Genomic DNA, 26,990 nt, shown 5'->3' on the forward strand with positions numbered 1-26,990 from the left:
TGAGGAGTCGACCTCCGCTTTCTGCGGGTGCCCATGTGTGCCGGTTTGTGAGATCGCCTCAGAGGTGGGCGCCCTCGCAGCAGCCGCCCCTGCAGAGTGAGCATTTGTTTGTTTGTCTGGGATGCGTTGTGTTCCCGAGGACTGTTTTCACCTGGCAGGTGTCACGCGGAAGAGTCGGTGATACCTGTTCTAGGCCAGAACACGAGATGCTGAAGGCCTGTGAATTAAGGTCAAAGAAACTCCAGGTTAGTCATTGTTGCCAAAAAGTAATTTTCATTCCGATGATATCAAGAGGTTGTCTGGGAGCCAAGAACATAAAAAGAACAATATTTAACTAGAACTCTTAGATAGTTATGTGGGAAAATACACGTGCAGATGTGTGCTTGTGTGTGTGCGTGTGCGCATGTGTGTGTGCGTGTGCGCGTGTGTGTGTGTGTGCGTGTGTGTGAGATCTTGCAGCAAGAGTTTGTGTAATTATTCCCGTGTCCCTGCATCCTGCACCCCCATTGTGGCATAAAAACCTTCCACCGTCTGCCATCGGTCAGCATCAGGAGGTTATGGTTGCAGGAGCAGATGACCCCAGACCCTCAGGGCTTGTGACAAGGGGGGAATCTTGCTCACAAACGTGCTGCGGGCGGCCTCCATGTCATCTCTGTTCTGGCATCTTGGCTCAAACTGTTAGTCACTCTTCTGGTGGCTGTGCCTTTCAAAGATCCCTTTATTTAAGATTTATTTGAGAGAGAGAGAGTGTTTGTGTACACATGTGCGAGCAGGGGGAGGGGCAGAGACACTCTAGCCGACTCCTTGCTGAGCACAGAGCCCGATGCAGGGCCTGACCTCACGGCCCCGAGATCATGACCTGAGCCGAGACCAAGAGGCAGACACTCAGCTGCCTCAGCCGCCCAGGCATCCTGTCAAAGGAGTGAATTTTGATGTGTCCTTCCTAGACTTTCTGCTCCAAGAGGGCACGGGCCGTTGCATGTGTCTCACATGGCAGAGTGCCGGTCGCTGCGACAGCAGTCAGTCCCATCAGCTGGAGGAACAGGAGGCTAACCTCTGTAGGGGCACAGCTGCGAGAGGCTCCCTGAAATCCAGACTTAGATGTAAAGGATTTTCCCGATGTGAGGAGTGAAGAGAGCACACCGCCGGCTTCTGGACAGAGCTGTGGTGGTGTGACAGACCCCAGCGGTCCCGGGACTCCCTGCCAGTTCTCCAAGAGCGGTGGTGCAGGGGGAGGGAGCGCCCAGTGGAGGGAGAGGAGCTCATGCTGGCCTCCCAGCAGCGCTAGGACGGGCCTTGGTTGCTCTGTGTATTTCCATGGTCCACAGTCTCCGTGAAGGTCCTCGCCCCAAGGGTTCCCTCCCTCCGGGATCGCAGTGAGGGAGAATCCTGTTGATTATGCCCCCAGTTCACACATTTTCCCTGGAACTGCTTCAGCATTGGGAATGGCTTAGCTAGTCTTTCAGGTTTTCCATATTTGTTTGTCTTTCTTCTTCTGTCTACATCCCAAAAAGATTCGAGGTAATTTAGAGTAAAACACGGATGTACATTAAGGTTGCTAAAATGGAAAGAGAGCAGCAACTTGGGGGCATTTCATGTCTGTTCCTTTCTTGTGAATGTCCTCCAGTATTCTTGGGTTTAGCTTTGCCATTTTTTCCCGGTGACAAGGTAGCCAGGGGCCAAACAGCCAACTCATAAAGAAGGAAGTGGTGCTTTTCCCTCTTGCTTATTAATTTATGAAGTTCTATACATTCTGACATTTCTTTTTTTTTAAAATATTTTATTTATTTATTTGACACAGAGAGAGAGAGAGACATCACAAGTAGAGCAGCAGGCAGAGAGAGAGGAGGAAGCAGGCTCCCCGCGGAGCAGAGAGCCCAATGGGGGGCTCGATCCCAGGACCCTGGGATCATGACCTGAGCCGAAGGCAGCAGCTTAACCCACTGAGCCACCCAGGAGCCCCCATTCTGACATTTCTTATATTAAGTTTTCATTTTGCCACTTTGGGCTGAATCCTTGTTTCCTGGTGTCCTGTATTTGGCATTAATATTTTTATTTCTTGGTGATCTCTGTAATGCTAACACAAATTCGTAGACACATACTCAGGGTAAGGCTTTCCTGCATCTAGAATTGGTGATATGAGGTCAGGGTCAAAATCAGCAGCACTACAGGAGGGTGAGTCACTGAATCTCGAGGTGAGGGCACACTGCCTTGAAGCAGGCTGGTTTGCCAGTAGAGCTGGGGACCTGCATGAGTCCTGATGCTCCATCCTGTTGGGTGGCAAGTGAGACTGTCTGAGGAGCCTGGGGTAGAGCCCCTCACGTACCATGACGCTGGGTGCAGAGACGCTCTCTCTGTTGTCTTCAGTCTGGGCTTTGCCTTGGTGAATGTTCAAATTCCCCTAAGACTTAACATTCTCCCGATGAGAAACCTGAGTAGATGTGTACGTGCGTTTTGTGCCAGCCTTCCTTGTCTCCCTTCTTACTGACCTGTCAGAGGACGCCTGCCTCTGTCCGCGGGATGGTTCTCCCCCGGGGAAGCGGACAACGGACAGCATGCCATTCTCTTCTTTCTTCCCTTACCCAGAGTAGCTTTGAAGCCTCCTGATACCACGTAGCACGTATTACTCTGCCGAAACCCAGACCCTCCAGTGTTTACGTGCATTGTTATCCCCGTGATTCCCTAGTCATGTTTCACGGGGGATAGAATGTTTCACTGAACCGTCAGGGTTTGTTTCTACACAGCGGAGTGTAGTGGGAGCTGAGAGAAGCCGGTGTCGATGCAGAAGCCCTACCCGTGGGAGGACCTGGGCGCCGGGTCTGGAACAGCGTCGGGCGTCCTCACTGGGACGCTGCTGCTGATTTATGTGTCTCCTCTGACCGAGAGCCCACTCTGCCCCGTTGACTTTCACCTTTAACTACAATTACAAGAAGAGTTGGAGTCATCCGTACACTTGGGGGTCAAGTGGGGAGCAAAAAAGACGGCGGTCGGGACGTCCACCATTGGTGTCTCCTGAGGAGGGGATCCTGCCCTTCACAGTGACTTCTGTGTGTAGCAAAGGCGGGCGCCACGGTGGCGAAGAAAGACCCGGGACCCAAACGGGGAGCTGTGCAAGGTACCTGTTTCCTCGGGGTCACGCTTACGCACGCTCTGCTCTTCTGTCCAGCAAATGTTTATCGAGCCCCTGCTTCGACCCAGTGCTTTCCTGGGCATTTATGCTCATATTCTCCTCTTCTCATGGAGTCACATTCTAGGAGGAGAGGCAAAACCCTCAAGTAAATACATGGGCAAGATGATTTCATGCAGGGGAGCGCGATCCAGAGAGGAAAGCAGGGTGGTGTGATGGGGACTGTTTGCTGCTTTGACTGTGAGCTCAGGACAGGTCCTGGGGGTTGAGGAGGTTGGGTTCAGGCCCTGAGTCTGAGCATTTCTGGCAGAGAGAGCAGCACAGGCAGAGGAACTGAAACGAGGATGCACCAGACGTCCTCAACGGACAAGCAGTCCTCGTGGCTGGGCATGGTGAATCAGAGGAAGGAGGCTGTTTGCAGATAGAGAGGTCTGCAGGAATCTGGGTTCCATTCTTACTGGGAAGGCTTTGGAAGGTCTTAAGCAGGAGCACACCATCGATTGGGATTTCTGAGAACCCCCGTGCTGCCCGCAGAGAATGGGTTATAGGAACAGGAGTGGAGCAGGGAGCCAGGCTTGCCTGTTCCATCTTGCCCGGGTGGGAGGCCATGGGGAACTGCATCAGGAGAGGATGTAAGTCCCATTCTTTCCATAGTCAGGTGGCCGGCCAGTCTGTCCCCCTCATCTCCATCACACAGCCCAGACGGTGTCACTCACCAGCTTTTCTTGTTCTCCAAGAGATCAAGAGATTGGCACAGGCAATCAATAAACCATGTACCACATTGGCTCATACTTTTGTTTCCATATCAGGAGTTATGTTTTCCTTATGTTTCATCTCCAGGATCTCACTTAGGTTCTGACCTCACAGTAGAAACCCAGAGCACCCCAACTCTGGCTATTGGAGCCAAGCCAGCCCCAAAACTTCATCCCCTGCACGGCACTGATCCCCTCCCTTGGATGCCCCACTCTTGACCCAGAAGCACGTTCAGTGGGCACCTCTCCTGGGTGCCGACGTAGTTTGGGGCTGATGGCTTGCCTGTTTCTAGCAGAACACATGTGATCAGGTGAGCAGCCTCTCTTTCACATGGTTCTAAATATTCTTACTTGGATTTTGCTTAAAGAAAAAAAAAAAAAAAACCAAACTATCAACACATTTTTCCCTTTTCATACTTCACCAAAGAGGAAAAAGGGTAGCAGAATAAACTCCCACGATTTTTCCTGTGGTGACTCAGCACAAATATGACAGATAACAGAAGGGATCCTTACCGGCAGCTGTCAGTGTCATCTGAAATGAATTAGAGCTTCCCCCTTCCCTGCAATACTGAGCTCTGAGAGAGACACGGGAGGTTGCTCCCACTGCTCACAGACCTGGCGGTCCACCGCTCAGCTCTGCTGGGGATCACGGGTGCTTCTAGGGCAAACTGAACCCGGCTTGGGTGTTGGGGAAACATCAGCCCACCTCGCTTTGCTCAGCACAGTCGTGTGTGTTGTGCAAACAGGCTGCATTTTCTTGGTCTCGAACAGGCCGTTGGTCTCTTGGGCGGCAGCTGATTTGGCCGAGCAGGAGTTGGGACCTCGACGTCTGGGGTGTGCAAACGAGGGCGTTCACATTGTAGGATGGCTGGGTTACCAGTAGTCATCCCGTAATTCGAGATAACCCACCACATGACTAAAGAGACATCTGGAAACCCATGCGTGTGCTTACGGAAAACTCTCCTCCGGGTACCGCTGGTCCGTGTTTGTATGATGGCTTCCCTTTGGGCTGTTTTCCCGCCATTGTGGTAAATATTTCTGCATTTGAAGCGAGTGACTCAGGAGAGAGCAGAAAACCTGTTGTTATTGCCAATAATTCTCTTTTGCAAAATGTAGGAAGACTGAATTCTGCCCAGACGCTCTCCAGCTTTAAAACCGAACTTCCAGCCCCTTCCCCCACCCCCACCCGCTCGCGCAGGCTCCCGCCGGCTGCGCGTTTTGTCCCCCGTCTCGCCCCGTCCGCAGCCTGACTCGCCGCTCTTGTCCTCCTTCCTCCCGCTTTTTCTTTCTCTCCTCTCACGGTCTAAAGATGCTCTCAGCCACCAGCCACAGCCGAAGCGGCAGCGGCAGCAAGTCGTCCGGACCGCCACCCCCGTCGGGTTCCTCCGGGAGTGAGGCGGGGGCCGGGGCAGCTGCGCCGGCTTCCCAGCACCCCGCAACTGGCACCGGTGCTGTCCAGACCGAAGCCATGAAGCAGATCCTCGGGGTAATCGACAAGAAACTTCGGAACCTGGAGAAGAAAAAGGGCAAGCTTGATGATTACCAGGAACGAATGAACAAAGGGGAAAGGCTTAATCAAGATCAGCTGGATGCCGTATCTAAGTACCAGGAAGTCACAAATAACTTGGAGTTTGCGAAAGAATTACAGAGGAGTTTCATGGCATTAAGTCAAGATATTCAGAAAACAATAAAGAAGACAGCGCGTCGGGAGCAGCTTATGAGAGAAGAAGCTGAACAAAAACGTTTAAAAACTGTACTTGAGCTCCAGTATGTTTTGGACAAATTGGGAGATGATGAGGTGAGAACTGACCTGAAGCAAGGTTTGAATGGAGTGCCAATATTGTCTGAAGAGGAATTGTCATTGTTGGATGAATTCTACAAATTAGCAGACCCTGAACAGGACATGAGCTTAAGGTTGAATGAGCAGTATGAACATGCTTCCATTCACCTATGGGACTTGCTGGAAGGAAAGGAAAAATCTGTATGTGGAACAACCTATAAAGCTCTAAAGGAAATTGTTGAGCGTGTTTTCCAGTCAAACTACTTTGACAGCACCCACAACGGCCAGAATGGGCTGTGTGAGGAAGAAGAGGCAGCTTCAGCACCTACAGCTGAAGACCAGGTAGCTGAAGCTGAACCTGAGCCAGCAGAAGAATACACTGAACAAAGTGAAGTTGAATCAACAGAGTATGTAAATAGACAATTTATGGCAGAAACACAGTTCAGCAGTGGTGAAAAGGAGCAGGTAGATGAGTGGACAGTCGAAACAGTTGAGGTGGTAAATTCACTCCAGCAGCAACCTCAGGCTGCATCTCCTTCAGTGCCAGAGCCCCACTCTTTGACTCCAGTGGCTCAGGCAGATCCCGTTGTGAGAAGACAGCGAGTCCAAGACCTTATGGCGCAAATGCAGGGGCCCTATAATTTCATACAGGATTCAATGCTGGATTTTGAAAACCAGACTCTTGATCCTGCCATTGTATCTGCACAGCCTATGAATCCGACACAAAACATGGACATGCCCCAGCTGGTTTGCCCTCCGGTTCATTCTGAATCTAGACTTGCTCAGCCTAATCAAGTTCCGGTACAACCAGAAGCTACACAGGTTCCTTTGGTTTCATCCACAAGTGAAGGGTACACAGCACCTCAACCCTTGTACCAGCCTTCTCACGCTACAGAGCAGCGACCACAAAAGGAACCAACTGACCAGATTCAGGCAACAATCTCCTTAAATACAGACCAGACTACAGCATCATCTTCCCTTCTGGCTGCTTCTCAGCCTCAGGTGTTCCAGGCTGGGACAAGCAAACCATTACATAGCAGTGGAATCAATGTAAATGCAGCTCCATTCCAATCCATGCAAACGGTGTTCAATATGAATGCCCCAGTTCCTCCTGTTAATGAACCAGAAACTTTGAAAGAGCAAAATCAGTACCAGCCCAGTTACAACCAGAGCTTTTCTAGTCAGCCTCACCAAGTAGAACAAACAGACCTTCAGCAAGAACAGCTTCAAACAGTGGTTGGCACCTACCATGGTTCCCAGGACCAGCCTCATCAGGTGACTGGTAACCACCAGCAGCCTCCCCAGCAGAACACTGGATTTCCACGTAGCAGTCAGCCGTATTACAACAGTCGTGGTGTGTCTCGTGGTGGTTCCCGTGGTGCTAGAGGCTTGATGAATGGATATAGGGGCCCTGCCAATGGATTCAGAGGAGGATATGATGGTTACCGCCCTTCATTCTCTAACACTCCAAACAGTGGTTACACACAATCTCAGTTCAGTGCTCCCCGGGACTACTCTGGCTATCAGCGGGATGGATATCAGCAGAATTTCAAGCGAGGATCTGAGCAGAGTGGACCACGGGGAGCCCCACGAGGTCGTGGAGGGCCCCCAAGACCCAACAGAGGGATGCCGCAAATGAACACTCAGCAAGTGAATTAATCTGATTCACAGGATTATGTTTAAACGCCAAAAACACACTGGCCAGTGTACCATAATATATTACCAGAAGAGTTATTATCTATTTGTTCTCCCTTTCAGGAAACTTATTGTAAAGGGACTGTTTTCATCCCATAAAGACAGGACTACAATTGTCAGCTTCATATTACCTGGATATGGAAGGAAACTATTTTTATTCTGCATGTTCTGTCCTAAGCGTCATCTTGAGTCTTGCACATGATACTCAGATTCCTCACCCTTGCTTAGGAGTAAAACATAATACACTTTACAGGGTGATATCTCCATAGTTATTTGAAGTGGCTTGGAAAAAGCAAGATTGACTTTTGACATTGGACAAAATCTATAAATCAGCCCTAGAGTTATTCAGTGGTAACTGACAAAACTAAAATATTTCCCTTCGAGGAGGAGTGGAGTGTGGTTTGGCAGAACAACTGCATTTCACAGCTTTTCCAGTTAAATTGGAGCACTGAACGTTAGATGCATACCAAATTATGCATGGGCCCTTAATATAAAAGGCTGGCTACCAGCTTTGACACAGCACTATTCATCCTCTGGCCAAACGACTGTGGTTAAAAACACATGTAAATTGCTTTTTAACAGCTGATACTGTATAAGACAAAGCCAAAATGCAAAATTAGGCTTTGATTGGCACTTTTTGAAAAATATGCAACAAATACGGGATGTAATCTGGATGGCCGCTTCTGTACTTAATGTGAAGTATTTAGATACCTTTTTGAACACTTAACAGTTTCTTCGACAATGACTTTTGTAAGGATTGGTACTATATATCATTCCTTATAATGTACATTGTCTGTCACTAATCCTTGAATCTTGCTGTATTGTCACCTAAATTGGTATAGGTACTGATGAAAATATCTAATGGATAATCATAACACTCTTGGTCACATGTTTTTCCTGCAGCCTGAAGGTTTTCAAAAGAAAAATAGCAAATGCCTGCTGCTACCACCCTTTTAAATTGCTATCTTTTGCAAAGCACCAGTATGTGTTTTAGATTGATTTCCCTATTTTAGGGAAATGACAGACAGTAGTCTCAGTTCTGATGGTATAAGCAAAACAAATAAAACATGTTTATAAAAGTTGTATCTTGAAACACTGGTGTTCAACAGCTAGCAGCTTATGTGGTTCACCCCATGCACTGTTAGTGTTTCAAATTTTATGGTTATCTCCAGCAGCTATTTCTATAGTTGCATTTATCTTTTGTCTAACCCTAATTGAATTACCTTTTTCTCATGGAGGCATTTATATTCAAAGTGGTGATTCCTTCACTTAGATGCATAGGGAGAGTCACAAGTTTGATGGAGATGACAGCTTAGTAATTTATGTACTGTTGGAATTTGTGCTAGCAGTTTGAGCACTAGTTCTGTGTGCCTATGAACTTAATGCTGCTTGTCATATCCCACCTTGACTTCATGGAGAATTAATCCCATCTATTCAGCAAAGGCTACTAATACTAAGTGAATGGTATTTTCTGTGCAGAAATTGAATTTTGTTTTATTAGCCTTTAGCTAAGGAGTTTTTCCAGTAGGTGCTCAGCTACTAAAGAAAAACAAACAAGACACAAAACTATTCTCAAACATTCATTATTAGACAACTGGAGTTTTTGCTGGTTTTGTAACCTACTAAAATGGATAGGCTGTTGAACATTCCACATAAAAAAGTTTTTTGTAGGGTGGTGGGGAAGGGGGCATATCTTCAATGTTTATTTTAAAATAAAATAAGTTCTTGACTTTAAAAAAAAAAAAACAAAAACAAAAACAAAAAAACTGAACTTCCAGGGAGAACATCATTTTTGTTCTCTTTCACTTCCTGTGTTTAAATCATCCAGAATCCATTCACACTTCGTGGTGTCCTCTGGCTCAGTCTCTCCAAATGCCTTGGAGACTGGCTGTGTGAGCGGCGTGGATGAGGGTGGGAAGAGGCTTCAGCAGGCACAGAGGACCTGTCATTTTGGAGGTGACTCCCCAGGGTTTAAAATAAGCGATTGTGTGATAGAGAGTAACTGCTCTCATCCCTGGTATGAAAGAAAAAACCAGTTGGACTTTTTAATGTAATTGATATAGGATCTTAAAAACTCCTGTTTTTTTCTTTTACTGTATGTTTTCAAACTGCGTTTTGGGGGAAAGGGCAACAGAGATGCCCCACCTGCTTCCGCCTCCCTGGGACGACTTGGCCCCAGTCCTTTCTTAGCCACCCAGGCCTCGGTGAATGGGGAGGCGGGGAGGAGGGAGGGCCACACCTTATCAGTCTTCCCACCCGGGTTTTGTTTTGTGCTATGTGGGCCCAGCACCCAGGATTGTGTGCATGGAAAGTCCCACTCTGATAGTGTGCCCCTCCATGCTCCACATGGACCAAATGTCCAGAACTGGGCTGGGTCCTGGAGGGACAAGCCATTGTCATCACGGATAGGTACAGGGGAGACTGCTGCTCCCACAGACAGCACCCCGCCAGCCCCCGACCAGGAGCTATTTGGTAAGAGGCGGGGTTGGTGTTTCCAGGGACGAGGGACGGAACCCACACGCATCCCGTCTGTTCTCGGGGCAGGGCTGCGGCCGGCTCCCGCCGCGGGTGGGCTATACTGGTCTACCATGGCAGTTCTCATCCTGAGCGCTGGCTAATGCTTGCTGGGAATTGAATCACAGGGAAGAAACACCCATTTGAGGTGTGAGCCAGTTGATTTACACAGTAGGTGAGGAGAAATCCCTCTGGGCCGCGTGGAGGTTGAGTGGAGCAGTTTCCTGTGGTGTCCCAGCTCTCCGCTGGCCGTGCCAGGACCCGCGGCATTGACTGGGGGCTGGGCTGGGGGCCGGCCCAGAGCAGGGTGCAGACACCTCCACTGGGGGCTCGTGCGTAAGTAACTGTGCTCTCCAGAGCCCCATTCCAGGGCAGCCTCTTGTCCCACAGTGAATAGGGAGCCCTGTCTTGGAGAATAACACAATGACCTTCATAACAGCTCCATGGGGAAAGCATTGCAGGTTGGATTGGGATGTGAGGCCTTCCGGGATAAAGCACGTGCTAAAGAGGGGGACCACTCCCTCAGGGCACTTGCAGGGGATGCAGCACGCACAGAGCAGACAGGGCCCTTGCCAGGTCCCGGGGGACATCCCCAGTGCTGGGAGCCGCCCTGACCACCGCCCAGCCCCATTTGGGGACCATGACCTAAGAGAGGAGGGGAGCCTGCCCCGCTGGGAGGAGACCTCTGACCTGAGACAGCCACACACTGTCCTCTCCCTGTCCACAGTCAGCAGAGCCCTAGCCCAGGCCAGACCACTGCCCTTGGCCTCTGCTGAGCTGCTCCCTTCACGTGGCCTCCAGACAGGCTCTGTCTCGAGCCATGAAACCCGTGGTCCTCATAAGACATGTGAAACTGGGGACCTGCCTATTGCTGTCCTTTATTTTCTGGAAATAAGTATGGAAGAAAACACTGTAGAGACTGGGGAGTGAGTCAGGAGGACAGAGAACATGCTCCATGCGAGGTGGGCCTGGCACAGGCCATGTTCCCACAAGAGACACCGTGCTTGGACGGGGCTGTGCCTGCCGGCTGGCCACCATGGCCACTGTGGTGGCGGCTCTGCTGGGGGAGGGGATCCAGGTGCCAATGCAGGTAAGCGTGTCCGCTCCCTCCGTCCATGAGGCAGCCTCACGGCAGGATGGCAGGAACGTGTGTTTCCGACACGGGAGGGGCCGGGCCACACACGGGCGGAGTCCGAGCCCCGGGCGTCCTGTCTGCCCATCGCCACCGTCGCCGTGCCCTGTCCAGCCACACTGCACCGCCTCGGCCTCTGGTCGTCCCCCAGAGCACGGGGCCACATATCCGTGCTGTGGAGTCACACGCAGGTGCTTCAGACTCCGGAGAAGCAGACAGATGCCGAGCAGGGCTGTCAGGAGATTCTGGACATTCTTAGAAATGACATGTCCATTTCATCAAATGCGTGATGAAAATTCCTTTAAAAAGAAATAACCCACAGTTTAAACGAGACCTGAGAAGAGTGTAGATCAGCGCTTTGTGGCCTGAGTCCAGCGACACCTCCCTGGCTGGCGTCAGAGCCCAGGACGTGTCCTTTCAGAGTCTCCCGTCCCGGAATGACAACACGCGGCCCCCCATGGAAGTAAGACATCCCGCACATTCCATGATCCCCTCTCTCTCTCCCACACTGTAAGTCACCATCAGAAGTCCCGTCAAACAAATCCTGAGGGTCCCATCGAACCCCGGCCCCCTTGGCACCTTTCCATGTGTTTGCGTGGATACATGAACCGAGGTCAATATTTTAGCACAGATGGGATTGATTATACATATATTTTTGCAACTTGCTTTTTAAACCTCGTGTGCCTTGGAGCATATGCATTATCAGAACGCACAGGTGCACTCACTTGAGAAAAACCGCATAAGGTCCTCCAGACTGGGTGTTGGGCTCGTTTGTTTAACTCATATCGATGACATGTAGGTTGTTGCCTTTGTCATCCCTCGCTACAACTGATGCCTTTCCACACCCTGCTGAACTCATAGATTGCCTTGGAAAACAGACTTCACTCATTTAAATGCCCCCCGAGACTGTGCTCCTTCTAGGCAGTCTTTCCAGTACTTGTTTTTTTCAGCCCTTTGAATTTCTGACCATCTGGTAATTAGAGCATATTTTTAAAATCTTTACTTCCCTGATAACTAATAATATTGAAAGTGTCGTGTTTTATGTGGGCTATTTGTACCTCTGCATAGATGAATGTATTTTGGGGGGTGGTTTGGCTTTTTTATTGATTCCTAGGAGCTCTTTATATATGCTAGACATTAATTCCTTATTTTCTGCACATGCTACATTCTCTTCCTGGCAGTCTGTAGCCCGAGGCTTTTTTCTGCTCTTCTGAGTTCTTTGGAATAGCTCAGCCAGTAACCTCACACCTTATGAATGTGTGAAATGCTGAGAACAAGAAATGGGGCCTGTTTTCCACTCAGGCACGTGGGTCAGAAGACCCTGGAAACTTCCGCCAACTTCCAAGCACAACATGTCGTGGAGATGACCTTGTTCTCACTGTGTCCTGCTGGGCTGCTGGGGCTGGAAGGAGGCCCCCGGGGCCCTGGCTACATTTTCTTGCTTTCCCACCACTTCAGGGATGGAGCACTGCCTTTCCTTGCCAACGCTGACTCTCTTGGCCCCCCTGCTTCTTAACCTGCCCGAGTGCATCTTGCCCACCGTGGTGCAGGTCCGGACTTTGTCCTGATAGCTCACGGTTTCTGCAGCAGGTGATGTCAGACTTGCTTCCTCCAGCCCTGGAGGCAAAGCTTGGTCAGCAGGGAGGGTCTCACGGTTGTGGATGTAGGTTGGGGCTGCGAAGGCACCCAGGCCTGGACCACGGACTCGCTGGGTCTCTCCAAAGCTGCCATCATTTCCTCCTGCCTTACAACTAATTTGGGCCGCTCTGGTGGCAAGCCAAGTCATCGCAGGTTGCATAAGGCCTGCAGCCCTGGCCTGTACATTCCTTTGTCCACCGTGAACTGACCTTCATGTACGAGAGCCCCACAGACTGGCCTTCGTAGGAAGCCGGGTTTTATTCCTGAGCTGTGAGCATGGACGCCTTTGCAATCAGCCTCTCCTCCTCCTGCTCAGGCTCATTTCTCCATATTTTCTCTCCTCTTCTTTCCTCGCCTTGTTTTCTCTGTGATTTGCCTGCAAGGGGGGACGATTTGTCCCAGTTCCTTCCTGTGAACAGTGGCCCTGAGCACGGGCCCCTGGGACAGGCCACGGTAGGAACCTCTGAGAAAGAAAAGTGTGTTTGAGCTCAGCTGGTGTGATGAACCTTTGAGGGCAACAGAGAAGAATGATTATCTCACACCCTCAGCCCCGCCTGCTGTCGAGAGGCTTATTTTCACGCTGGAAGACGTGGTTTTCCGGCTTCACCATGTGGGGAGTGAACCGTTCTCAGCAAGAGTGGTCACTCGGAAGAGCATGCAATGCTGGGTTTCTCCTGGGGGTCATCGTGCCCTCAGGGGCATTTGGCAATGTCTGGGGATAGCCTGGGTGGTCGTGGCTGGGCAGGATGTCGCTAGCAGCAAGCCTGCAGAAGCCAGGGGTGTGGTGAACATCTTCGGAGCCCGGCACAGCCCCCAGCCGAGGCCCCAGTGTCGGCAGGACCTGGGCTGCTCTCCAGGCGGTGCTGGGTGTGGGAGAGCATGCTTTGCGAGAGGACGCCCTGTGGGACTGGGGGTAGGGGGTCACATAGCTGTCCTTCAAGTTCCCAGCCTTCCCTCTTCCTAGCACCGCCATCCTTCAGAACCCATCCTCTCAGAGGAGAAATGGGGGCTTTCTGACCCTCCTGGCCCCAGGCCCCACATGTGACCTGTTACAGGCCCTGGCCTGGACCTTCATTTCTGGCCTGGCTACAAGTGGGAGCCGCTAGCACTGCTGGTCCAGGCCAGCTCGCCACCATGACTTCGTTCCACACTGGCACTGGGCTTTCCTGGCCTCTCTCAACCCATCGCTCCAGTTTGCACACCACACTCCTTGCCTCAGTGAAGCTGGCCGCAGGTGTGCTGGACGTAGGTGAGGACGGGTGTTGGCTGCCAGAACACTTGCTGGCTGCCCACCTCTGGCTCCCGTACCTAAGGGGTTCCTGTTAATTAGGCATCATTGGCCACACTGGGAGCTGCGCGATAACATTTTATAGGCCATTTTCTCATAAAGAAAAGAAAAGCCGATGTAATTCTTGCTGGCTTTGGGGTTTTGGCTTCACACTCAGTACATCTGATGCAGCCACCCTGGGAATCAAAATCCTCCAATCATTGGCCGTATCATGGAGTAACAACGAAAATGCTACATTTTAGTTCTTTGAGCAAAGACCCTCAAATCCTTTAATGTCCAGGCAATAAACATCGAACCATCTTCCCTGAAGGCCTGCAGACCCTGAACTGAGCTCTGAGTCAGGAGATCCCCAGCAAAGGTTTGGAAAGGCTGCAGTGGGGGCGACACTCGGTTCTGCCTTTGCCAACATAAGAAGTGTGCATGTGGATGGAAGCATGCTGTGGTCAGCCATCCCAGGGGCTGTCCTTGCCCTCGGGGCTCAGGAGGGACTTGAGCAGGACCATGGAGGGGTGTGGTGGCGTGCACCTTGGTCATCGTCTTACAGAGACTTCTGGATCTAAGATAAATGCCAAAAAATGAAGCAGAATTAAACATGCATACAGAATGGGGATGACAGGGCCCACCCTGAGCCCTTGCCCGGGCTTTACTGACACTGGGCCATTGTTCACACTCCAGCCCTCTGGTCTGTTTCAAGAGCAGAAACGTGGAGACTGATGGAGACATGCCCATGGAGAACACTGAGGAATGCCGATAGCTAAGATGATGGAGAAGCCCATAGACGCATACGTGTGCATGTGAGCACACACATGGTCTGCACAAGTGTTTGATGTATCTCTCTGGGCATTATAGGTGTGCGTATGCATCTGTCTGTCTTCCACCTCTGTCTATCCATCCAACCATCCATCCATCCATCCTACCATCCATTTACCCATCTGTCCATCCAACCATCCAGCCAGCCAGCCAACCATCCATCTACCCATCTGTCCATCCAACCATCCAGCCAGCCAGCCAACCATCCATCTATGCATCTGTCCATCCAAGCATCCATCCATCTGACCAACCATCCATCTACACATCTGTCCATCCAACCATCCATCCGTCCAGCCAACGATCCATCTACGCATCTGTCCATCCAACCATCCATCTATCCATCCTACCACCCATCTACGCATCTGTCCATCCAACCATCCGTCTATCCATCCTACCATCCATCTACACATCTATCCATCCAACCATCCAACCAGCCAGCCAACAATCCATCTACGCATCTGTCCATCCAAGCATCCATCCATCCAACCAACCATCCATCTACACATCTGTCCATCCAACCATCCAGCCAACCAACCATCTACATATCTGTCGATCCAACCATCCACCTATCCATCATATTATCCATCTACACATCTGTCCATCTAACTATCCAGCCAGCCAGCCAACCATCCATCCATGAATGTGTCAGTATACACAGACACGCACACAGACACAGACACACAGCAGTCATAAGAACTGAAAAGAAAATTTGGGAAATCCCCTCTGTTCTTCACAGCCCCTAAGGACGTTGGCATCTATGGAACAAGATGCCAATGGATTGTTCTGGAAATGATTGGGCTGTCAGGAGAGCATCCTGGTGTTTTAGAAATAAAGAAGCTTATGCACTTGCTACAAGTTTGTTTCCGAAATGGGTATAAATTTTTTTTTCCTCAAATTTTTGTGCTTGAAGAATTTGTCTTTGCTTGCCTAGACACACTGCTGAGGGTTATTGCTGAAATGGTTAAAAAAAAAAAAAGATAATGAAATGGTAAAAAAAAAAAAAAAAAAAAAAAAAGCAATGGTATCCATAGAGCATCCGCTGTGTGCCCAGTGGTGAGTGAGGACTTCTGCATGCATTCTCACACTGGGGCCATCACTGTCCCCAGCTGGGGACCCATCGATGTAGAGGGTCTAGCACTTTTCCCAGGGCTCTGCAGGCGGCAGGAGAAACTCCAGCGGGGCCAGCATGGGGCCGCAGGGAGGGGCTGGAGAGAGCGGTGGCCAGGGTCTCCGGCTGCTTCTCTCTCCTTCCGTTGGCCACTTATTCCCAATAATTACCATTTATCCCTATTCCTCGTGAGCCAGTCAGGGGGCCTTACCCAGGAGTTCATGATCGTGGGTACTGGGATGCAAAACAGGGCATTGGTGAACATGGTGAGGGAGATCAAGGCAGGAATCATTGGAGAAGAAAGAGGTCATCTAGGGAAGGTTTCTGGGAGGAGGGAAGTCAGGGCCAAAGATGTTCCTTAGGGCCTGGATGTAGACCAGATATGAGTCTGTGGATCATGAGAGCTTCTACACTTACACGCACGCACACTTGTCTGTTGACAAACAGCCAGAATGATCAAAGGCGTATCAGCCCACCTTGGGAAGATGGCTCTGATCAGTCCAGGCTATGTGCACGTGAACCGATGCTCCCAGCCTGCTGCCCAGGAGGAATGTAGGCCGGCTGCTCCCATTTCGGCAAAGGAGGAGCTGGGGGGATGTCATGGGAGATCTCAGATCCCGGGGAAAGAGGCTCTGCTTGAATGGCTCAGGCTGGAGGCTCTGGGAACATGAGCAGCATCAGACGGTGTCTGAGGGTTTGGGACGGTTCAGGAGGCAGCAGCGTTGAGATGGGAAGCTCTGCCTGGAAGCTGGAGGGAGGAGTCGCTTGTCCTGATGATAATGAGAGACAGGAGACCTCTGAGCACTTGGGTCTCCATCTGAGTGGAGCGTGGGGCTCGCCTGTGCTCTGGAGACCCTTCTAGACCTTTCTAGGTTGTTCCTGCCACGCGTGTGAATGCCTTCCTTTGCCAAGACGTGTGCTCACGTCACCTTATGAGTGGGTTGGGGCGGGGAGGAGAGGAAGAAATCATCCCTTAGTTCCCGTGACAATGTGTGTTGGAAAGAGAATTATAAGCCCGGGAAAATGGGCAGATGAGAGAAGCAGCTGGCTCTTTGGTGACAGCGTGCACATCGTGGAGATGTGGGGCCTTCCAGGGGCAGGTGCGCATGACCCAATGATCACAGCACGTGAGTCAGACATGCTGCTTGGCCCTTGTCCTTCTAATCAGCACAGCATCTGTCATTCTGAGGAGGAGAACGCTCCCATCATGGTTCGGTTTCGGGTGATGGTGTGTGCAGGAGGCCAGCGCTGGTTGCTCCCACAGAAGGACATCTGCTAAGCAGCAGGTGACCGAGCCAGCACAGCACAGGGCGCAAGGACAGGAGCCAGTGTCCAAGATGGGGAAATGGTGCAGGTGCGAGGTCAAGGCACAGGGATTTCCCTCCGTCCTTCTTCCATGGGCTGAGGGACCCAGCACCCAGTGCTCTGGGCCAGCAACTTAGGGCGTAAAGAGGGGACACCATGACGTGTCCCCAGTGGTGCCTGCCCTCAGGAAGTTCATCCCGGCTTCTGGCTGCCCCGCCCAACCCAGGCACCATGCCAGGCGTGGAGGATTCCTGCACGGCCTGGGAGCAGAGCCCCACTTGCCCGGAGGCCACAGTCTGCAGGGCATAGAGAGGAGACCAGGTGTCAGTGTCTCACCAGCAGTGGTGGCTCCGAGCCCGGTAGGCAGATGTTGGCGAAGCAAGTCAGAGGACTGCTGGGCGTCCTTCAGCCAACAGGGTCCATGGGGTCCTTCCCAGGAGGAGACATCAGGGCTGAGTTCTGAGTGGCAAGAAGGAGCCAGGCAGGGAGAAGGGTGGCCTGCTCCAGAGCACAGACCATGGAGGGCCTGATGGGGACGCGTCCGGGGTGCCAGGCACGTGAGCCATGGGAAGGTTTGGGGACGGCACAAGGAAAGCTGCCAGCAGAGAAGGGGATCCTGGCTAGGATGGGGCCGCAGAGGTGGAGGGAAGGGTCCAGCCTGGGTCTGAAGAGTGGAATGCAGGGGCTGAGGTTGGCAGGGTGTCCAGAACAATTCTGGGATCAGGAGGTCATGTTGGCCACAGACACAATCAGCAGCCACACAGGAAGAAGCCACAAAGAACACGCACCGCTAGCCCATCGGCGGACCCCGATGGCCTCGCTCCTCACCTTTCAAACTGTGAGCGGGAGGCTCTAATTACCTCTCGCAACACATGTCCTTTTGGGCACACAGTAGATACGTGGCCCGGGTGAGTGGGTGAGTGGCTGGGGGCTCTGGTGGTCTCATGGGGGGCAGGGCTGGGGGCTCTGGTGGTCTCGTGGGGGCAGGGCTGGGGGCTTTCATGGTCTTATAGGGGGTACAGGGCTGGGGGCTCTGGTGGTCTCATGGGGATACAGGGCTGGGTGCTCTGGTGGTCTCGTAGAGGGTGAGGCCCCAGTTCCTTCCAACCGCAATACTCTGCCCCTCCCAGGATGAAAAACCTGTGCCTCAAGTCTTTCCTGGGGTCCCAGGCAGCCACTGCTCAAGTGGGTCTGACCTGCATCCTTGAACTGACCATTTCCACACCCCGCCACCGGCTCACTCATTCATTATCTCACTTACTCATTCATTCATCAGACAGCTCGCTGAGCGTCTGGTGTTTGCCAAGTGCTGAACTGGGTGATGGGACTGCACCGGCCAATGTGACAGATGTGCCCCTCCCCCGTGGGGTTCCAGTCTCGGAGAAGTGTCAGAAATCCCCCTCTCGCACACACCCGCACACATGTATGCAGAGATAAGATTCTGACAAATGCTGTGAGGAGGTCCTGGGTCCTGGGCCCACAGGCAGTAGATCAGGGGTTTCTGGCCCAGCCGGGGTGGCCACAGAGGGCCTCCTGAGGCCCAGAGAGCTGGGGATGAAGGGCAAGCGGAGCCCGAGGGCAGAGGAGCTCGTTATGGGAGCTGGAGGATGGTATGGCTGGGGCTCAGGGCATGGCAGAGCGAGCAGAGGCCCCCATGTGAGTGTCTGTGGGGCGTGGATAAGGGCAGACCTGCAAACCGTGACTTCTGAGTCACCGTGGCTGGCATTTCCCTCTGTCTTCACCATGAGCAACTCCACAGACCAGATACCATCACGAGCAGGGCCTGGGAAGGAAGGGGTTCGGACTGTCCTCCCTCTGCCGGCTTCTGACCAGGACCCTCCACCTCCGAAGAGGCGTGTCACAGGAAGCCACGCGGAAGCTCCCGCAGACCCAGCCTTTGGCAGCAGGGCGTGGTGGCAGGGTCCCCGGGGCTGCTCCCGTCAACTCCGCTGATGCTCCCAAGTGGCCTCCCTGAGGACCCTCCCCCCCCATCTTGAGGCCCGTGGTGACAGTGGTGCCCCTGGAGCTCCAGGTGCTTCATGGCCTGGTGTCTGGGAAGCTCGTGTGGTGGTGTCCACATCAGGGCAAGGTGCCCCGATGTACCCCCTAAAGGACTTCCCCGGGGGCTTGGGGCCCGTCCTGTCCCCACTTCCCGGCTCGTGTGGTCATCTGTGTGGGGTGCGTGCTATCCATGAACATGGGCACGGACAGAAGAAGTGTTGCTCGTTGAAGATCCCAGGATGGAGACTTGGCCTGAGAACGTTGAAGGAGGGAAGCATCTCTGGTTCAGTCCCAGGCCATAGGGAGGCTGTTTCCATAAGAGATAATGAGGAGCAGGGGAGGTCCTGTGACCCCCCCCAGTGGTTCTCAAGGTGTGGCCTGTGACCACCATCCTTAGCACTGCCTGTTAGAAACTCGGACTCTTGGATGGACCTGCTGAGTCAGGAATGCGTGGGGTGGGGACAAGAAGTGGGGTTTCAACAAACCCCTCGGAGGATTCTGATGCCCATGAAGGGTGAGGAGCTGCTGCCCGTGATTGACCATGACCTCATACCGGACCTGCCTCCTCCTCGCCCTCCCCCGGGGTGCTCGGTCACTTGTCCTCCAGGGCTGCAGCCCACGCAGATCAGGGGACAGGCTGGCAGCCTTTCTCCTTTGATTTCTTGTGTTCTGTATTTTCATTTTAGTTTTTTTTTCTGAGATAGTTTCTGAACAATGTATGAAATACTAATACAAACACATGTTTTATGAAATAGAAAAATGAGCTCCCAACGTCAAGCTAGAAGCTTCCCTGCCCAGTGGAAGCCCCTGGGGGTCCCGCCCCAGCAGACCCACCTGCCCCTCGGAGGCAGAGTTTTTCATTTCCTGTAATACAGGGTTTTGTTTCACTTGTTGATGGAGCTTTAGAGAAATGGAAAATCATGCACCGTGCCCTCTGAACTGGCTTTCTCCCCCGGGTGCCGAGAACCCGCCCAGACTCCAGCTAACCATGTCAACTCCGGAGCCAGATTTTGGGTTCCAGACCCAGCCCTGCCTCCCGGATCTGGAGCAAGTCCACTAAACCTTGCGAGCCTGAGCTTCCTCACCATGAAATGTGCTTTCCTGGTGCGTTTCCAAAGCGCGGGGGCAGTAATGTGCAGCTAGCTGTGGCATGGCTCTTTGCAGAGGTCATGGGACATGTTCACGGTCTGCTCGGAGCTGCGGTGTCTGCCTGGTCCCTTGTGCAGGGGATTCCGATCTGTGAATGTGGCACCATTTGTGCACCTGCTCTGGGTTGACCCTGATTTGTTTCCAGTTTTCTCCTTTTAGGAATGGCACCTCTGTGAACGTGCTCATCCCGTGTTCCTGGTGCCGAGGTGTAAGGCGCTTAGAGCTTCCCAAGTTTCTGGAGCCACATGAAGTTGCTGGTGTGTAGCGTAGGACCGCTCGCTTCACCATTTGTGGAAAACACACTGTGCTCCTTTGAGGGGATTGGGGATGTGGGCATTCCCACCAGCGATGTATCAGAATTCCTGTGGCCTCAAATAGTTTTCAGATGTTTGAGGCAAGCTTTTAAAAAGGCTTTTGCCGTGCCATTGTGATTTTATTTCCATTTCCAACATTCTTAATGAGGTTGAACATCTTTCGTATGTTTGCTTGCCATTCTTCTTTTATTTCTGTTGTTAAAGTTTAGTTTAGGTCTTTTACCATGTTCCTGTTATGTTGTCGTCCTCTCACTGAGGTGTAAAAGTTACTTATGAGCTCCTGATACTGATTCTTTCCTACATTTACATGTGGCAGATCTTTTCTCCCAGCTGGCCTCTTGTCCAGCTTTCTTCGTACTGTCTTTGGTGAACACAGGTTCCTAACGGAGTGCTGGGAGGTTACTCATTGTTTTCCATGTGTATTGATTTTTTATGTGTCTCACCTAAGAAATGCTTCCTTAAGCAAAGGTCGCATAAGTCCTCTGCCAGATTTGCTTCTAAAATTCTTCTGCAAGTTCACGGTTAAGCCATTCAACCTTTGGGAACTGATTTTGTAAAGGATGTGGGATAGAAATATAATTTCACTTCATTTATTCTACATAGAAACGAATGGCATCCTTCGGAGGGTTGGGTGAGTATAATACTGTCTACTGATTTCCAATGCTAGTTCTTCACGTAGAAATCTTTTGTGTGTTCAGAAATGTCATCGCTTATGAGACTGCTTGTTCCATCCATTCTAGAGTGTTGAAATGCAGTGGACACTTGTAAATTTATCTTGTACCTAGCAATCTATTCAGTTTCTACTTTCTAATAAATTGTAGATTCTCTGGGATTCATCCATGTAGATAATCATGTCATCTGTGAGTAACATCATTTTAAATTATTTCTTTGTAGCTGGGATTCTTCTTTCTTGTTAATCATTGTTAAGTAGATATTTTAACAGCAGATAACTGCCTTGTTCCTGATTTTAAAGGCAGTGGCTCTAATGATTTGTCACTAAGTACAATGTTTGCTGTAGATTTAAAAGATATCCTTTATGAGTTTATGGGGCACCTGGGTGGCTCAGTGGATTAAGCCGCTGCCTTCGGCTCAGGTCATGATCTCAGGGTCCTGGGATTGAGCCCCGCATCAGGCTCTCTGCTCCGCAGGGAGCCCGCTTCCTCCTCTCTCTCTGCCTGCCTCTCTGTCTACTTGTGATCTCTCTCTCTGTCAAATAAATAAATAAAATCTTAAAAAAAAAGATATCCTTTATGAGTTTAGAAAGTTCTGTCATTCTACGTTTGCTGACTTTGCATTGCATTTTTCTTCTTCTGCTAAGACAATCTTATAACGTTTCTCTCCAGTTTGTTCACATTGGAAGTTGCATGAGTAAACAAACTTGCACTCCTGAGTAGATTTTGCTGGGTCATGAGAGACGATCTTTTTATGCCCTGCTGGATTTAATTTACCAGTTTTTATAATTAGTAACTTTTATTTCTTCGGAGGTAAGATCACCTGTGATTTTCCTTCTACTTTTCTGGCTCGATTCTGGTATTAAGTTTACACTCGCTTCATGAAACTATGTGGGAGAGTGGTCCTTCCTTTTCTGGTCTCTGGGAGAAAGTCACAAAATTAAAATCTTGTCTTGACTGAATTTTCTTAAAATCATCCATATCACAGGGTAAGCTTCGATTTCTTTCCCTGGATATCCCACTACTTGTGGTGTGATTTCAACACCTCAGTAATGCCCTTCTACCCTGTGACAGGAGCCCCCGTCCCAGTGCAGAAATGGTCTATACTTGTGAGGCAGTCACAACATCTAGGATGTGTATGTGGCAAGGCGAGGGCTTCTGACTCAGGAACTACCTGGGACTCCGTCTTCTGGGATCAGCAGGAGTTCAGCCGCTGGTCCACTCGGACCTGCAACTCACTTACCAGCTGTGAGCAAGTATAGGTTTCAATTTTTTTTTTTTTTTGGCCATTTCAATACTGTTAAACCCTGTTAAAACCTGTACTGATCCAAGAAGATATTCTCATGTACCTTTTTTATTATTTATTTTTTTAAATTTTCTTTCAGCATAACAGTATTCATTGTTTTTGCACCACACCCAGTCCTCATGTACCTTATTTGAGCTAAAGTCTCCTTAATTTTTCCTTTCTTTCCAGCAACTCAGGTAAATCCATGATGCTGAGCCCCAGATACCGAGCAATTAGACCCTGGGAACTGCAGTCAGCTCTTAACTGTCCCCTAATTCTCCTTGATTTCTCTATCTCTTTCTCTTTTCAGTTTGAGGCTTTCTTTAATAACAGGAAAACACGCACACACATCCTTTTTTACCACCTTAACGACATTGAAGTGTACCATTCACGAGTGCTGGGTGTATGCACTGTTGTGTGCTCCACCTTCAGAACGGTTTCATGCTGCGAATGGAGCTCTACCCATGCAGCACTCCCTGCTTCTCCCTCCCCGCCCCCAGCCCCCGGAAACCACCATTTCTATGTTCTACGTCTATAAATTTGACTAATCCGATGCCTCGTATAAGTGGAATTGTGTAATATTTGCCTTTTGTGACTGGCTTACTTCACGTAACAGTGTTCTCGAGGTCCGTCCTTTTCTAAAGTGGAAAAATGTTCCATTGTGTGTCTCCACCACATTTTGTTGACCCATTCCTCTATCCATGGAGGCACATTTGGGTTGTCTCTCCCTCTTGGCTCCGGGGAATAACACTGTTCTAAATGTGGGTGTGCAGATATCTCATCCAAGTCCTGCTTTCAGTTCTCTTGGACATAAATGTGGTAGAATTGCTGGGTCACAGAGTAACTTTTTTAACTTTTCAAGGGACCACCATATCATTTTCCCTCTTACTGGTACCGTTTTACATTCTGACCAACGGTGCATGGGGCTTCCAATTTCTCCACATCCTCATGACCCCGCTGTCCTTTCCTGGTGTAGCGATAGTAGCTGTCTTGATGGGTACGAGACGACAGCTCACCGTGGTTGTGATTTATATTTCTGTCATGACCAAGAAATCCATCTAGTTTTCTAAGGTGGACCTGATGAGCTCCTGAGAGTTGTGCCTCTGGAAACATGAGGGTCACGGTTGAGGTCAGTAGTGCTGAGTTCGCCTCAACTGCTGCTTAGAGAGGCTATTGGTAAGTACATGTCTGTATGAGGCAAAGTGAATAGGTTTGGTTCTCATCTCCATTCAGAGGAATCACAATGGCCAGCAGAGTGACATATTCTTAGGTAAAATCTCTAGAAGCCAAGATGGTGTAGAAACAAAGAATGGATATTGTTGCTAAATAATTCTTCATGGGTCGCTCACATTTCTACATATCTTTTGTTTTAATGTTCCTCTAATTTTATTTCATTTTTTATTATGTTAGTCACTCTACACTGAATCATCACTTCTTTTTTTAAAGATTTGTTTATTTATTTATTTGTCAGAGAGAGAGAGAGAGAGAGAGAGAGAGAAGAGCGAGCATGCACGAGCAGGCAGAGGTGGAGAGAGAAGCAGGCTCCCTGCTGAGCAAGGACCCTGATGTGGGGCTCGATCCCAGGACCCAGGGATCATGACCTGAGCCAAAGACAGTGGCTTAATCAACTGAGCCACCCAGGCATCCCTATATCCTCACTTCTTGATGCAGTGTTCCATGATTCATTGTTTGCATTACAACACCCAGTGCTCCATGCAATCCGTGCCCTCCTTAATATCCACCACCAGACTCACCCATCCTCCCAGCCCCCTCCCCTCCAAAACCCTGTTTGTTTCCCGAGTCCATAGTCTCTCATGGTTCTTCTCCCCATCTGACCCATCCCCCTTTAGTTTTCCCTCCCTTCTCGTAATATCATCCTTGCTATTCCTTATGCTCCACAAATAAGTGAAACCATATGGTAACTGTCTTTCTCTGCTTGACTTATTTCACTCAGCGTGATCCCCTCCAGTTCCATCCATGTTGATGTGAATGGTGGGTATTCATCCTTTCTGATAGACACATAACACTCCGTTGTATATATGAACCACATATTCTTTATCCATTCATCTGCTGAAGGGCATCTCAGCTCCTTCCACAGTTTGGCTGTTGTGGACATTGTTGATATGAACACTGGGGTGCATGTGGCCCTTTTTTTTTCACTACATCCATATCTTTCCTATATACTAACAATGTAACTGTAGAAAGAAAAATTAGGGAATTGACTCCATTTACAATGACACCAAAAACCATAAGATGCCTGGGAATAAACCGAACCAAAGAGGTAAAGGGTCTGTACTTGAGGAACTACAGAACACTCATGAAAGAAATTGAAGAAGGCACAAAAAGATGGAAAAGCATCCCATGCTCATGGATCAGAAGAATAAACACTGTTAGGATGTCTGTGCTGCCCAGAGCAATCTATATTCTTTCAATGCATTCTCGATCAAAATACCAATGGCATTTTTCAAGTACTGGAACAAGCAATCCTAAAATTTGTATGGAACCAGAAAAGGCCCTGAATAGCCAAGGAGATGTTGAATCACCAAGGAAATGTTGAAAAAGAAAAAGCTGGGGGCATCAGGTTGCCTGACCTCAAGTTACTTACAAAGTTGTGATCACCAAGGCAGCATGGTACTGGCACAAAAGCAGACACGTAGATCAATGGAACAGAATAGAGAGCCCAGCTATGGACTTTCAACTCTGTGGTCAATTAATCTTCGACAAAGCAGGAAAAAATATCCAATGGAAAAAAGACAGTCTCTTCAATAAATGGTGCTGGGGAAATTGGACAGCTATGTGTAGAAGAATGAAACTTGGCAATTCTCTTATACCGTACACAGAGATAAACTCTAAATGGATGAAAGACCTCTATGTGAGACAAGAATCCACCAAATCCTAGAGAACATATGGAGTAACCTCTTCAGCATTGGCCACAGTTCCTTCTTTCGAGACATGTCTCCAAAGACAAGGGAAACAAAAGCAAAAATGAACTTTTGGGACTTCATCAAGATCAAACCTTCTGCACAGCAAAAGAGTCAATAAAACAAAGAGGCAACCCATGGAATGGGAGAAGATATTCGCAGATGACACTGCAGATAAAGGGCTATTATCCAAGATCTATAAAGAACTCCTCAAACTCAACACCCAAAAAACAAATAATCAAGTCAAGAAATGGGCAGAAAACATGAACAGATACTTCTCCAAAGAAAACATACAAATGGCCAACAGACACATGAAAAAATGTTCATCATCATTAGCCATCAGGAAATTCACATCAAAACCACATTGGGATACCACCTTACACCAGTTAGAATGACCAGAATCAACAGGACAGGAAACAACAAGTGTTGGAGAGGCTGTGGAGAGAGGAGAACCCTCCTACACTATTGGTGGGAATGCAAGTTGGTGCAGCCACTTTGGAAAATGATGTGAAGATTCCTCAAAAAGTTAAAAATAGAGCTACAGCAGTTGCACTACTGGGTATTTACCCCAAAGGTTCTCTTTGATTTCTAACCAGGCTGAGAGATGTGAGAAAATGAACCAGGTCATGACAGCTCAAAGACTTTCCTCTGAAGCCTGGGCTGGAGGGGTCATGGCCTCTGCTGGGCACATTATCACTAAGTCTCAGCTTCACAGTCTTTTAAACTTTTAAATCCATGGACCACTTTCCTGCCCCAGGGCCTTTGTACACACAGTTTTGCTGTCCAGGATATTGTCCTCTGTTTGCATACCAGTGCCTTCTCATCCCTCAGCTATGGTAAAATGTCACTTCTTCGGACAGACCTGCACTGACTACCTGCTCACGGTTGGTCCCCTGCCTCACCCAGAAGGGTCTCTACTTCTGTGTATTTCTTATTTCCATCTGAACACTGTCAGTCAATAAGGTTTTTTTCCTTTGTCGTTCCCACTGGAGTGTAGCTCTGCAGTAACGCGACTGACTCATTGGCCTTGCTCACCCTGGCATCCCTCGCCAGTTCTGGCATACAGTAGGTGCTCAGTGAATGCTTTGGAATGACCAAGGAATGTCTCAGCTGCTGAGCATCTTCCTTCAGATCTGCCAGCAGCCCCAGAAGTGTGATGTTCCCACCAGCCCTGGATATGGCTTGTGAGGCCGTGCCTTCTGACCTGTTGCTCTCCTGCTAGACGCCCTTTCCCACCCCTCCAGCCGGCAAGTCCCTTTCCTTCCCGCAAGTCCAGCTGGGTCCCCTGGTGTCCTAAAAGGGAACAGAGTACTGGGATGGAAGTCCTGACATGGTGACATGTCTGCCTGAGGGAGGGCTTAATATCATCCCCCCGCCTCGGGTGAAGGGATAAAGGGATCAGTGGGAACCAGAGCGTCCTCACCTCGGGAGCATTGGGAGCACTCCAGGGAACGTGGGGATGGTGGTCGTCCCTGCCTTTGTTGGGGGCGGTGCCTCTGT

At 50.0% G+C, this 26,990-nt stretch overlaps 2 protein-coding genes across 2 annotated transcripts in view; both read left to right on the forward strand.

The window, feature by feature from the left end:
* Window positions 1–26,990, forward strand: part of LOC123926558 (flowering-promoting factor 1-like protein 2) — a 345,288-nt gene that overhangs the window by 288,792 nt on the left and 29,506 nt on the right. The gene's annotated exons all lie outside the window — the stretch shown is intronic.
* On the forward strand, window positions 5,189–8,447 carry LOC123927143 (caprin-1-like). Its single transcript, XM_045981663.1, has one exon. It carries the CDS (start codon window positions 5,189–5,191, stop codon window positions 7,316–7,318), a length of 2,130 nt encoding a protein of 709 aa, XP_045837619.1. The 3' UTR covers window positions 7,319–8,447.

This window comes from Meles meles, chromosome 16 (genome assembly GCF_922984935.1).
Source record: "Meles meles chromosome 16, mMelMel3.1 paternal haplotype, whole genome shotgun sequence".
NCBI lineage: Eukaryota > Metazoa > Chordata > Mammalia > Carnivora > Mustelidae > Meles > Meles meles.

Excerpts from the sequence above, each read along its gene's own strand:
- LOC123927143 (XM_045981663.1), top strand. The coding sequence starts at position 5,189 with ATGCTCTCAGCCACCAGCCACAGCCGAAGCGGCAGCGGCAGCAAGTCG.